This window comes from Eublepharis macularius, chromosome 3 (genome assembly GCF_028583425.1).
Source record: "Eublepharis macularius isolate TG4126 chromosome 3, MPM_Emac_v1.0, whole genome shotgun sequence".
In the NCBI taxonomy this organism is placed as follows: Eukaryota; Metazoa; Chordata; class Lepidosauria; order Squamata; family Eublepharidae; genus Eublepharis; species Eublepharis macularius.
Genome location: NC_072792.1, coordinates 101017409 through 101031130, shown reverse-complemented (window position 1 = coordinate 101031130; position 13722 = coordinate 101017409). Strand labels below are relative to the sequence as shown.

The following is a 13722-nucleotide window of genomic DNA, read 5'->3' as shown; positions in this document are numbered from 1 at the left end:
GTTGCACCCCCCCCCCAGCGATCAATCGCCCACCACCAGCAGGAAAGTGTGCCCCAGGTGTGCTCCTGGTGGGGCACAATGACTTCACTCCCTGAAGTGATGTCGTTGTGCTGGCCACAGGTGCACTCTCACTCTTTGCTGGGGCCAATTTTTATATTTTTGGCTTTGACTTAAAGGGGAAAGCCCCAGGAGCCGCACACATTGTGCTCAGAATAAATATAATGTCATGTGAAAACATTTTTAAAAATGGCATCTGGTGAGGGAATGTGAAACAAAAGCTCTGGGCAGAAGGCAAGATAGGGACCAAAATGCTTTCAGTAAGACTTTTTGAATGGAATAGTGGAAGGCAGGCTTTGGCTATACTTTAAAAAGTGGCTGTCCATGACTGTACCATAAGGAGACTGCCTCCACATCACAATCTGTTGACAAAGAGGGATATACTATCATTACTATGCAAATATGCGTGTGTTACCATAATGCCCAAACCCTATTTATCTGTATATTTTTGCTTCTTAGGATGTAAAGCCCATAATCAATGGTTATTCTCAGAATAATGGTGAGTTTCTGATAATTAGAGTAGATATACTAGGATGGATGCATAATGGTCTTACCAACCATGGCGAGACCCTCCATATTTCTAATGAAGAAATAAAAGAGTAATTCAATATTGAAAAATCCCTGGTTTTATTTCATGTAGAAAGCACATAGAGCAATGAATAGGGCAGGAGTAGAGAGATGCAAAAGAGGTGTCCATACAAATCATTTTTGAAAGTAAAAATGAGATGGTTCCCAAGTGATTATTAGTACACCAGTCATGAGAATGTTGAATCTGCTGTACCTCCTCTAGATTAAAGAAAGGAAAACCACACTGAATGTCTGAACAAGGTTAATGTTTTTTTCAGAAATTCCTCCATACAAAGAATGAGTAGGCCTCAAAAGTTTTTATTAAATATTCTTTGTCTTTGTCCTTTGTCTCTTACTCCAGATTTTTCTATGGCAGACAGCTGTATTCATTCAAGCCATGGTTTCTTTCCTCAGTGTCCGCCTCTGATGACATGTAAGGATACCTGTGAAGGATGACCGCCCTTTAGTTCTTGATCTTTTCTTTAATTTCTTCTGGTGTTTGAGTGAAATTCCAAGTTCCTCCATTATGGCATTGAATGAAAGACACTGGTAGAAAACAAACAAAAAAGCTTAAGGATATGAATATTTGAAGCAGAATGTATTTTGTATTTCGCTCAATTTACGGTCAACTTTTATGCTGAATAGCTTATATTATAACTCCTTGTATGACATATTGAATTTGTTGGCAGCTGTAAGATTGGTCTATGTATGGCAGTGGACAGTGCAGACCCCTCTCAAGAAAAGTGAATGGTTGGTTGAAGTATGGACTCTAGAAAGACTAGTTTACATTTACAGCTCTTCAGAGACTGAGAATTATAAGCTGAATTACCCGGTATTCTATGATGCCGTATACAGAAAATAAACATGATAGTTTCCTATAGGGTTGGGAAATGATTTGACATATGATTGTAGAATTTGGATATTATTTTTCTTGGCAACAGTAATAAATTTAAGCTCAGAATTGTATTATGATAGTTTTTTAAATTAAAAAAAATCATGTATAGCACTATTAACATTTTGAGAAACTGAATTGTCAGGCTTTCTTAGTAACTGAAAAACAACAGGTGGGGCCAAGCAGTTTTTCTGATAGTAAAAAATGAAGGTGAGATCCCTTTTGACCACCAAAACTGGCTAGGATGGGAAACATGGGAGTTGTGTGTACAAAAGCCACATGGAATGGAGACAGTAGCATGATGGGGAATTGAGTGAGATGGAATGAAAAAGCTGGCTGGATTCAACCCAACATGATACTTTCGTAAAGATTAGTCAAGTAATGAGAACTTGACTCATCACTTCCTAAGCAGAATTACACTCTTATCAGCCAACTGACTTAAAGGAAGATTGTAAGTCTGCTTAGGATAGTGTTGTGAAAATCTAAATACAAATTATCACTGCTCGATGGTTTAACTTTAGATTTATATACTATACATTTGTAGCTTTAACACTGTACACCAAGGGTGGGCAATTGTTTTGGCTTGGGGGCCACTTTGTGGGAGTGGAGGTTAGCGGAGGGCCACACCTTTTAAAATGATTGCATTCATTAGTTAACTTTGCATTTCAGAAAAGGTATAAATTGTATCATAAAAATCAATAAATATAAATTAAATAAAATAGTGGTAGTTTTATTCAATTTATTGTGCTAATTTCATATCATCTATAGCTGCAAGCACATTTAATTTTAGAATCAGTTTAATGACTGTCTTGGCGGGCCACAAAAAACTCTGTAGCGGGCCACATGTGGCCCGCGGGCCGCAATTTGCCCACCCCTGCTGTACACTATATATCTGTAGTTTTTCAATTTTCAAATAAAGTTTGAAAAAATGGATGTTCATCAGCTGTTCTGATCTCAATCCGTGTTTGAATATTGGCTAGAGTAATACAATAAAAGGAGCTTAAATTCAAGTACTTTATACTTTTTGAGATTGCACTTCAGACTAGGGGTGTGTGCTGAAAAAATTTCAGTATTATTCAGATCAGGTATCTGGAAGATCATATCTATTTGGAATTCCCAATATTTGGATCAAAAATACTAGTATAAGTATTCAGATCTGGGTTTTAGTTAGAATTCCAAATATATTTAGTTCCCTTACTCCCTATGGAGAAATCTTTCTGTGGGACTGGAAGGGCCTTTTTTCAAGCAAACTGCACTAAAATTGCAGGGAACCTAGTCTGTATGTCCACTAAATAATCCCCAAGTTTTAAATGAATCGAACCAAAGGGTTCAATTCTACAGGCCCCTGAATAAGCTGCTCCCAGCTACTCTTTATAGTTTCCTACAGGGGAAAAATCCAGAGCTTTCTCTAGGACACAGGATACCTTAGACAAACACACAATAGCAACCAATGACCCAAAACCTCCCAATGTAAACAGAACAAACAATGCCCAACAGAAACAACATCAAACCAGATAATCACAGCAAAACCAAACTGAAGCAAGGGACAGTGTTACAAATGCAACAGAACCAGTATCACTCAAAGATGCCAGGCAGAACCCAGGGCCAATGTAATCCCAACAGAACTAACATCAAACCAGAGAATCCCAGCATTCAACCTAGCAAGCCAGTAACCAAGGCAGCAACCAGACCTGGAAATGGCATATAGCAAGCAAGCAACTCTGACACACACACACACACAGTAATGCTGCCTTCCTGCTTCTGTTGTCTGGGAAGCTGAAAAAGGGGGACAAGCTGCTGCAGTCTTTAAAATGAGATTCCCAGATATTCCTGAATATGTCTGGATTATGCAGTTTGTCTGAATATACCCAAATAATACCAAATAAATATTTTGGGGTGTGTATATTTGGCTTGGGAATACCAAATCGCACACCCCTAGATCTGACTACTTTATCTCCTCACCACTTGCTAATCATCCTGTCCCTTCAAAATACTGGCCAGATATCTACCACATGCTCTTCCCTCCAGAAGCCTCAAGATCTCTGAAAATCTGTTTGAGATTGGAGGAACATAGACAAAATGCCATAGTGCAGTGAAGGGTGCAGTGAGGATAAGGAAACTAGGCAAAACTGCTTCACAGTCTTCCATTGGTGGAGTTTTCATTACCCAAATGGTTACCTGATTATCTCTCATTACTGCAGCTCCTCCATCCCACTCAATTCCTCACACACCATGTCATTTTGTCTACAAGACACCCATAACCCTCAGAATAAGTTTTTCAGAGGACTTTTTCAGAAGGGGGGGGGAACAGATGAGAAAAAAAATCCACTGCCATTAGCCCCTTTCCACACATGGTTCATGGGAGCCTTCAGCCTACTGAATGCCACAAAATCTACTGAATGCCACACTTTTAACGTAGCAAAGAGTCCAGTCGCACTTTTAAGACTAACCAACTTTATTGCAGCATAAGCTTTCAAGAGCCACAGCTCTCTTTGTCAGATGCACCTGATGAAGAGAGCTGTCTCTCTCGAAAGCTTATGCTACAATTAAGTTGGTTAGTCTTAAAGGTGCTACTGGACTCTTTGCTATTTTGCTACTGCAGACTAACACGGCTAACTCCTCTGGATCTATGACACTTTTAATGCATTGCCCAACAGTATTTGAAATACCAACAAGTATTTACAAAGTTTTCTCTTTTTTTAACTTCAGTCTGTGTGTGCATATATGATCCCACTCACTATCATCCAGTAATGACAATTTTGTTGATGGTTACACATAACATCAGGCCATTGGCCACTTTTGTGAGAACTTTTCCCATCATGGCCCCAGCCTATGGAACCAGCTGCTTGTTGAATGCATAACCTGGGATATGACAATGTTCAAAAAAGCTTCAAAGACTTTGTGTTTACTCAATATTTTATAGTCTAATGAAATCTAACTTTGACTTGCCGTGGGCATTAATTTCCAGTTACAATATTGTAGAACAGTTGAGTTTAAAATATAATCATAGGCTTATTTTAATTTGTAATTTGTCTTGAGAACCCCTGTTGAGAAGCAAGTCTTAACTTTTCTCAATACACAGAATAAATAATAAATGTCACAGAAAATAGAGATTAGGAAGAAAGACAGTTTTTTTAAAGACTGTCTTGTGTTTTTCAGATGAGATCACAACTTCAATGTCAGAATTGTTTAAAAGTAATTTTAAGATAAACCTGCATATGTGAGCAGGTGTGTTTTGGTCAGATGACTCTTGCAAGGAATCACAAGAAATCACATTAATTGCAATAAACATTTGTATTGTATTGTATTGAAAGTTAGTACTCAAATACCCAGTATTTTCCATTTTCTTCCAAGACAAGAATTGCTAAAAATTATTCTGTTGTAACTTGTAGCCAAAAGAATAAATTTAGTATCTTGTCATATAGCTTCTTGCCTGAAAAATGTTAACATGCCTACATTTCTAATCCTCACACATTGAGTATACAGTTTTTTCTATATTGAACATATTTTCATGAAATGTATTCTTTAAGCCCTCATATTTTTCTTCAAAAGCAATAAACAATTAATGCATTTCCCCCCAAGAGACAGTGTCTTTGTCTGTTTTTTTTCCTCAGATGCTTGCACATGCTGCACAGCTGATACACAGGCAATAGTCCTTCCCCACATAACGGATCAGATTCTGTGGATTACAGTGGATAAATGTTTATGCTGTACTAATTCACAAAATCTGTCATTCCTTGTAATTCTCACAACACACCAGACTGCAGCTTATTTTTTAAACATGGGGGAACTACAAAACCCATCTGCAGGGCAACAGATGGAAAGGAAGAGATGACTTCCCTCCTGTTGAATTCAAGTCTTGAGATATATCTAAACTGCCTTGGTAAATTATGGCCATTGAGTTCTTCTCATTTCCTTAAAGAACATTGTAGAGAGGGGGAAGGATAACAAGAAAGAATTTAAGAGCTATGCTAAGCAGTCACAGATAATTATTAAAAATGACTGAATTTTCAGTCAGTGATGTAAATGCTCAGCAGAAATAAGTGTCCACTGTGACTCACTGAACATGAACCGTATGTGGAAACTGGCTGTTACCTGCTCTTTGCTATATGAAGAGAGGAGACACCAAACCTGTAAAAATCGTGCAGTTTGCCGTTCTCTTATGCCACCTGGACAGTGGCCTTGGTTAGCACAGTTAATGTAACAGCAGTACAAACACCTCTTTATAGAAATTCAATATAGTCAAACAATTGCTCATGATGTAAATCAGTAACAAAAATAACTGCATCACTCTGAAGGATGTCACTCTCACCCTATGGCAAAGCAAAAACTAGAGGGGGAGAAAAGACCTGTGTTCTATAGATAAAGGAAGAAGCCATTCAGGTCGTGTGAATCCTACCACTCCACTAAATAAGTTTGAAGCCTTCCTCCAACCTAACCAGCTCTTCTGTTGGAGTTAGAGCTCCTTAAATTAGAAGGAGGCTCCTCACTCTGGTGAAAGGTTCTTTGGAGGATGGTTGGATTCACACCAATGCTAGAGTGTGCATTTAGATTATACATTTTGAAAGCCTGAGGTTGCACTTCTGATCTTTCGTTTAAGTCATTGAGACTTATTCCTAAGTAAAAGCAGTGAGATCTGGGTCAGAATAGATTAACAGTTAAGGAAGCAGTTTAAATGGGACTCTGAAATCTTTGTCCTGATAGGGTTGTAAAAATCTTCGAGAAATTGCAAAAATCCTCTCAGCATACTCTATCATCTAAAAAAAGATAAAGAGTGCTTTGAAAGAGAGACAATATGGGGAGAAAGCATACTGCCATTATTCAGTGCCAGAGCTGCCATTTTGTCTAGGGGAACTAATCTCTCTACTTTGGCAATTGGTTGTCATTCCAGGACAACTCCAAGCTGGAAGGTTGGCAACCTTAAGCAGGATACAAATATAACAAATCTTAATTTGAAGTTACATTAATTTTTAATGCTAAATTACAACATCTTACAAAAATCTTTCCATAACTAACAGATATCTGCAAAAATATGATTAAGTTGGAGGAGAACAGAGAACGGGGTTGTGGCTTCTATAACTACATTCTGTTAACATAGTAACTCTGTTACTACGCTAGAATAATTTAGAACAGGATTAATTCCTAGTTCGTAGAATCTCGTATAATTATCTCCTGATACATAAATAGCACAATTTATTTGGGAGCATCATCTGCTAAATGTCAATTAGAGAGATACGTTTTGAAAATCTTGACTTCATGGATACAATGCAGTCAGCCAGAAACAGTACTGTCTGTCTCCGCTGGGTGTTTGCAAGAAGATAACAGGGTCCTGAAGGCTTTTGCTTTGAAACAGAGAAATGCAGAAATGTATTGCTCAGGCTAAAAATTAAAATTGACAAACCTCACTTTCAGGCTTTAGTGTTCTGAAGGAAAAGTAAGATTTTAATTAGTTCTGCTTGGCTAGGGAAGTAAAATGAAAGTAAATTCTTTTTATCTGAAAATGCTGAATTTTAGAAAAACCACAGCAAGTAGTTATGGGCCCTGGAGCAAACAGAGATGCATGCATCATGGTGTGACGTGACCAGTGGGAAGGTATACCTGTTTCCAGGCAGTGTGGACTGCATTGGGTTCTTTGCATCTGCCCAAGCAGTTCCCAGTCCAGTAAGGGTATAGATATATTGTGTATCTCTGTTCCTGCATTGGGATGACAGTGTATCACCACTTATTTATTTATTTATTTATTCAATTTATATACCGCCCATCCCCAGGGGCTCTGGGCGGTGAACAGTTAAAATTGATAAAAACAAGAACTAAAATCAATATACAAATAATAAAACAAATTAACAAAGTGCAGTGGTGGGGAGAACCCTCCACCACCCCAAAGGTGGGAGGCCGACATGGCACCACCCCCTTCAATCACCGGATGCCTGGCGGAACAGCTCTGTCTTACAGGCCCGGCGGAACGATAATATGTCCCGCTGGGCCCGGGTTTCCATTGACAGAGCGTTCCACCAGGCTGGGGCCAGGACTGAAAAGGCCCTGGCCCTGGTTGAAGCGAGGCAGGCTTCCTTAGGGCTGGGGACCACCAGTAAACATTTATCCGCTGATCAAAGCGGTCTCCGGAGAACGTACAGGGAGAGGCGGTCCCGAAGATATGCCGGTCCCAACCCGCTCAGGGCTTTAAAGGTAAGAACCAACACTTTGAACCTGATTCGGAATTCAACCGGAAACCAGTGCAGCTGGCTCAGGACAGGTGTGATGTGTGACTGGTAAGGTATACCAGTCAGGACCCATGCCGCCGCATTCTGGACCAGTTGTAGTTTCCGGATCAGGCCCAGGGGTAGCCCAGCGTAGAGTGAGTTACAGTAATCTAGCCTGGAGGTGACCGTTGCATGGATCACTGTAGCCAGGTCCTGGGGCGTCAGGTAGGGGGCAAGTTGCCTGATCTGACGAAGATGGAAAAATGCAGACTTGGCAACCGCCGTGACCTGGGCCTCCATCGATAGGGAGGCATCCAGGAGCACACACAGACTTTTTACCACTGGCAAAGTTGCCAGTGGTGTCCCATCCAGGGCAGGGAGCTGGATCCCAACATCTGGCAGCCCCCGTCCCAGCTGCAGGACCTCCGTCTTCACTGGGTTCAGTTTCAGCCTGCTCTGTTTCAACCATGCCGTCACAGCCTCCAAAGCTCTGGCCAGATTGTCTGGGGCTGTGTCTGGCCGGCTGTCCATCAACAGAAAAAGTTGGGTGTCACTTAAGAGAAGGTTGAATACCTTTTATTCTACCAAACAAATATATTCAGGCATTAATTACAGGAGTTAATTATATGGCATCATGGCTTTTTTTTTAGGCATGTCAGTTCTTTGAAATCATCCAAAGGTCTCAGTTTTTCAAACCATGAGATTGTGATCACAGAGCTTACTTTGAGCACTTGTATATTCTTGGGCATTCCTAGTGGGATTTTGATTAATGTTAAACCACAGATCCCCACTGTCCAACTACTTTTGAAAATCATTTGAAGTTTTAAAGCATAGAAGCATTAGCCCAATATTTTCCTTGGGAATGCTGGTCTTTGGATCTCAGCCTGATTTCCCCCCCGAACACACTCTATTGAAAAGGTTTGCTGTTAGCCGGACACACCTTTGCTTTACTGTATCTATACAGTGTGAATTGAGGGTTGAGTTCGAATCCCTCGCTCTTCTCGAATTAATTTGCCACAGTCTAACTCCGTAGATAAAGTAGTTCCAGAAGTGGAGTTGGATGGATGAGTTTGCTTGCACTGCAGTCCATAAAAGAAACAAAAGGCCTTGCCACATGCAGAAAGGAAAATGAAGATAAAGGTGATTAACCAAAGTAACATAAAATTTAAAATGAGAATGATATCAAACTTATAGAACATGATTATAGAAAATGAAAATTGTACTGCAACTGTAAACTGAATTTTGAAAAATATGCGTATTAAGGTTAGGATTACAACATTAATATGTATGGATGATTTCCTATCCACATTTCTTATACATTTTTAATAGAAAGCTGAAAAAACAGGAAATTCATATGAAAATATCTTTCTTTCCCTTTTTCAAAATAGCTTACTAGAGCAAGCTTTTTGGAAAGTTTACATTAAACTCCCTCTTTATAAAATTTATTCTAAGAAAGTCCATTATACTTTACTAGGGTTGCTTATGAAATTGTACCCATATGAACATTGCCCCCAAAACTTCTTTTTTGAATTACCTGATCTGATCTTGTCTATGAGTTGACAGTTCACACTGATGCCCTAGGGATCAGTGCTTTTGATTCCCAGACTTTGTTCAGACTGCTGCACATGCACAATTTGCTATAGTTTTCAGCTTGTGTCTGAAAACACAACCCACCCACCTCACAGGGTGTTTTGTTGTGGAGATAATAATAACATACTTTGTAAACTGCTCTGACTGGGTGTTAAGTCGTTCTGAAGGGCGGTATATAAATGGAATGCTGCTGTTGTTGTTGTTGTTGTTGTTGTTGTTGTTTCCCCCTGTACAGGACCGTTTACCAATGCTTTGATAAAAATACTGCGTAAAATGAAATCTTGAGGCAATCCATACAAGTGCATTGATTTAATAACAATTGTGCCATCAAGATTCCATCTTTTGCAGTGCTTTATACAATGAATATGATGTGTTTGCATGCATTGGTAACCTGTAAGGGGGGAAAAGCACACTGAAAGTTGCAGCATATGACATCAAGACACCAATTCAGAAATTAATTTGTAAAATTGTCTAAATCAAGGAACCATATCTCATTGGTACAACATTGATATTAAGCATAGAAGGCCCAAGGTTCAAGTCTCAACATCTCCAGATGATGTGAAAGACCTTTGCTTGTAATTCTGGGGAATCTGCTTATAGACAGACAGTACTAGCCTTGGTAAACCAATGGTCTGACTTAGTATGAGGCAACTTCATTTATGTATGTAGGGAGAAGAACATGGAACAAATACTGAAGAATATCTGTTCATCCCTATAGTGTACATATTACTATCAAATAGTATTTATAAATCAGTACTATGTTACATTTCTCATCTCAGTGCCACAAGAGATTGAACACAGTTATAAACAATGTTATTTTGGGGCCCAGTGAAAAGACTGTCTCTTAAAAGTCCTTGATCACTTGCAAGATGGCAGGCTAGGAGCAGCATCTAGCAAGCACTGGTCCTGTGCAGTCTCCATTCATTTCTACAGGACTCGCACAAGAGCAGTGAACTGAACAGGGTTTGCATAGAAACAGTGCTCTCCAGATTGCCTTTACAGTTCATTCCCATAGCAAAGAAGCCATTTCATATTTATTTTGTGATTTGCTAATTTTTAAAATAATATTTGAAAGATGGAATTGATACCGGAAAGCAACAAAAAAAATCACAAACAATGTTCATCAGGCTTTCTAGGAACACTGTTTATTTAGAAAAAATTAAATGGAGACAAGGAGCTTGATCTTATACTCAGTTCTAGCTGATGCAGGACAAGAAGAACTGCAACAGCTTAAAGCAGCCTCCTGTGTGCCACTTACTAGCAGAGTGAATACCCATGCTATGATCCCTGGGTGGCAAGGACTGCTCCCAGAGGAGGGGATTTTATTTTATTTATGTCATTTATAGTTCGTCTTTCTCACTGAGACTCAAAGCGGATTACACAGTATGAGATTAGTACGGTCAGTATCAAGTACATTTCAATAGAGTATCAAGGACATTTACATAAACAATGCCATAGGGTAAACAGATATGTTTAAAAGACATAGTATTAGCAAGAATCCAATACATAGTAGAAAAAATACTGAAACAGAACATAATCAATTCTAGGACCGACATTAGACATCATGGAGCACTGGTGGTACACAGGAGTACATATTTAAAGCAACAGATAATATGTAAGGCAATATAGCGAAGCTCATTAGCGAAGCATCTGACACCCCATCCCTACAATACAGCCCTCCTATTTGAGTAAAAAGCCGTTTTGAATAGTTTGGTTTTGCATTGTTTATGGAAAGCCAGGAGAGTGGGGGCTCTTCCTCAGGCAGGTTGTTCCACAGGATAGCGGCCACCACAGACAAAGCCCATGTACGGGCTGCTGTTGACTTCACCCGTGTGCAGCCTGGCACCTGCAGGAGACCCTGTTCAGATGAGCAAAACTGCCATAGAGGAACATAGGGGGGGAGGCAGTCCCATAGGTATGCTGGACCAAAGCCGTTAAGAACTTTGTATGTAATAACGAATACCTTGAACTGAGCATGGTAACTGATGGGTAGCCAATGGAGTGATTGTAGGATGGGAGTGATGTTCATGCTCCTGCTCCTGATAACTGTCGAGCTGCAGCGTTTTGCACTAATTGGAGCCTCCTAGTTAACTTAGATGGGAGACCTACGTATAGAGCATTACAATAGTAAAGTCTTGATGTTACCATAGTATGGATCTCCCAGGCTAGAGTGAGGTTGTAGAAAGCATTTTTTTTGCTGCTGCTCTGGTAAGCCTTCTGATGGGAGTGCAGGGGGCCCTATCTTAACCTCCACCCCTTCCTGCTCCAAAAAACCCTAATTGTGCTAAACATCATAAACACTTTGTGGCATTCAACAGCAGGGAGCAAAGAATTCCCTTGTGCTGGTGATGGAAGCTTAGCAATATTGCTTTGCAGACTGTACAAGACTGGATTCTAAATCAACTGCTGCAACTTGTTTCCAGTGGTAATCCACATCCAGCGCTCTTTATTTCTGTCTTATTTCTTTCCAAGCTGGTTTAGGTTTTTTTCTGTTCAGCAACAATTCAATTTCCCTCCCACTACAACAGAAAGGCCAGCATACCAGTTCTAATTCACAGCCGGCCTTGAACACAGTACTTCCCTCTTCTCATTTATAAATGCATACAAAGCAGTGCCAAAGGCTTGGCCAATGTTCAGCAAAAGAGGTTGACTCTCACTGACACAGCCTGTTCTGAACCTGAAACCCCAAGAGGGTCTTTCAGACTGAAACTCCATAGCCTGAATCCAGCCATCGTAGGTTACAATCAGATGCGTCTGCAAGTACAGACCTTAAGTACAACCTTCTCCCATTGCATCAGCCACTTCTGCAAAATTATGCCTAGCTGATCCACATTGAATTCCATATCATTAGAACACAACACGGTCTTGACATGGCTCCCAGGGACTACCTCTGCACACCAGGTGAGTTCGGTAGCATTTCAGCTCAGCTAAGTGCCACACAGACCCTGACCTGGATATCCCAGGTGAGCTGATCTCATCAGATCTCAGAAGCTAAGCAGGGTTGGCCTTGGTTAGTAATTGGATGGGAGACCTCCAAGGAAGACCAGGGTTGCAGAGGCAGGCAATGGCAAACCACTTCTGTTAGTATCTCTTCATGAAAACCCCACCAGGGATGGCCATAAGTCATCACCAAGTGCTATACAGAGGGTGGCCAGTGTGTATGTGATCTCTATAACAACAACAACAACAACATTTGATTTATATACCACCCTTCAGGATGACTTAACACCCACTCAGAGTGGTTTACAAAGTATGTCATTATTATCCCCACAACACTCACCCTGTGAGGTGGGTGGGGCTGAGAGAGCTCCTAGAAGCTGTGACTGAGCCAAGGTCACACAGCTGGCTTCAAGTGAAGGAGTGTGGAATCAAACCTGGTTCTCCAGATTAGAGTCCAGCTACTCTTAACCACTACACCAAACTGGTTCTCCCACACAATCCCACCAATCCCACATAAATGCCTTCCTTTTCCCACTAGATTTGTACCACATAGAACCCAAAGCAGACTTACCTGTTCAATGTCACTGTTTTTCCTTGATTTGTAAATAAATTCCCCAATTGCAACAAACACAGAAAGAACCAGTCCTGCTGCAAGCACTATGAAGATGCCCCCGATGTTCTCCACTCCAAGAGCACTGGCCTCTTTGCTGTCCTCCTCTGGGCAGCCGTTCCCTCGCCACCACTTTTCTTTCATCATGTGCAGTTTTCCTTCCTCTTGTAACTGAAGAATGGCAATGGTAATTTTGTCTCTATAAGGGGACCCTAAGGAGGAAAAAAATTAATAAGAGCATTTAACACAACATCTAGGTGAAACAGGCAAAAGCAGCAGAATTGTCATTCTGACATAGTACTTTCTGTGAAGAAAATGGTCTTCTCAGTAACTAACTGAATACAGAGCGCAAAAGCAAATTCAAGTCACCTAGAATGGTGTTAGTCCCTGGCAGCTAGGTCCCTCAAGCCCTCCACAGTTAACATGCAAGGTGTTCCAGTTGAAGCAACTTTATTGAGATCCATACAGTACAGGTGTTCACCCGAAGGTGCAGTAATTGGCAGAAGTGACAATTCAAACAAAGGTCTGGTTCTTATAAGAAAACTTCCCGCCCTCCCGGGTCTGTTGACATTCTGGTGCAACCCCCCAAAAAGGTTGCATGGGAACAAAGTAGTTTAGACTACATGAAGTACAAAGGAAATTTGTCTCTGGAAAAGTTTACAAGGTTTGCTGCGGGCAGCTCTCTCCAAGGACTCTTGCTAGAAAAGTGAAAGTACATATTTTCAACAGATAATGGAGGGACCCACTGGCTCTCCTGCAATTAATTGCTCTCCTGCAATTAATATCAGACGTTAAGACACTCTCGGACAGAGATGGGCACGATCAGCATTATGATAGAAAAATACCCACGATAATAGCATTTGCGC

At 40.5% G+C, this 13722-nt stretch overlaps 1 protein-coding gene across 2 annotated transcripts in view; it reads right to left on the bottom strand.

Moving 5' to 3' along the window:
- Positions 1-678: 678 nt before the first annotated feature.
- GRIK1 (glutamate ionotropic receptor kainate type subunit 1) overlaps positions 679-13722 on the bottom strand; it is a 270840-nt gene continuing 257796 nt past the window's right edge. The window contains exons 15-17 of one of the 2 annotated variants that reach the window (XM_054973687.1): positions 12818-13068; positions 8657-8822; positions 1079-1170 (exon numbers count right to left, since the gene is read on the bottom strand). In XM_054973687.1, the coding sequence (XP_054829662.1) occupies positions 8673-8822; positions 12818-13068 (401 nt within the window). In that variant the 3' untranslated portion in view covers positions 1079-1170; positions 8657-8672. Of the gene's footprint in view, positions 1171-8656; positions 8823-12817; positions 13069-13722 lie in introns of both variants that reach the window. The other variant, XM_054973686.1, reaches the window with a different exon arrangement.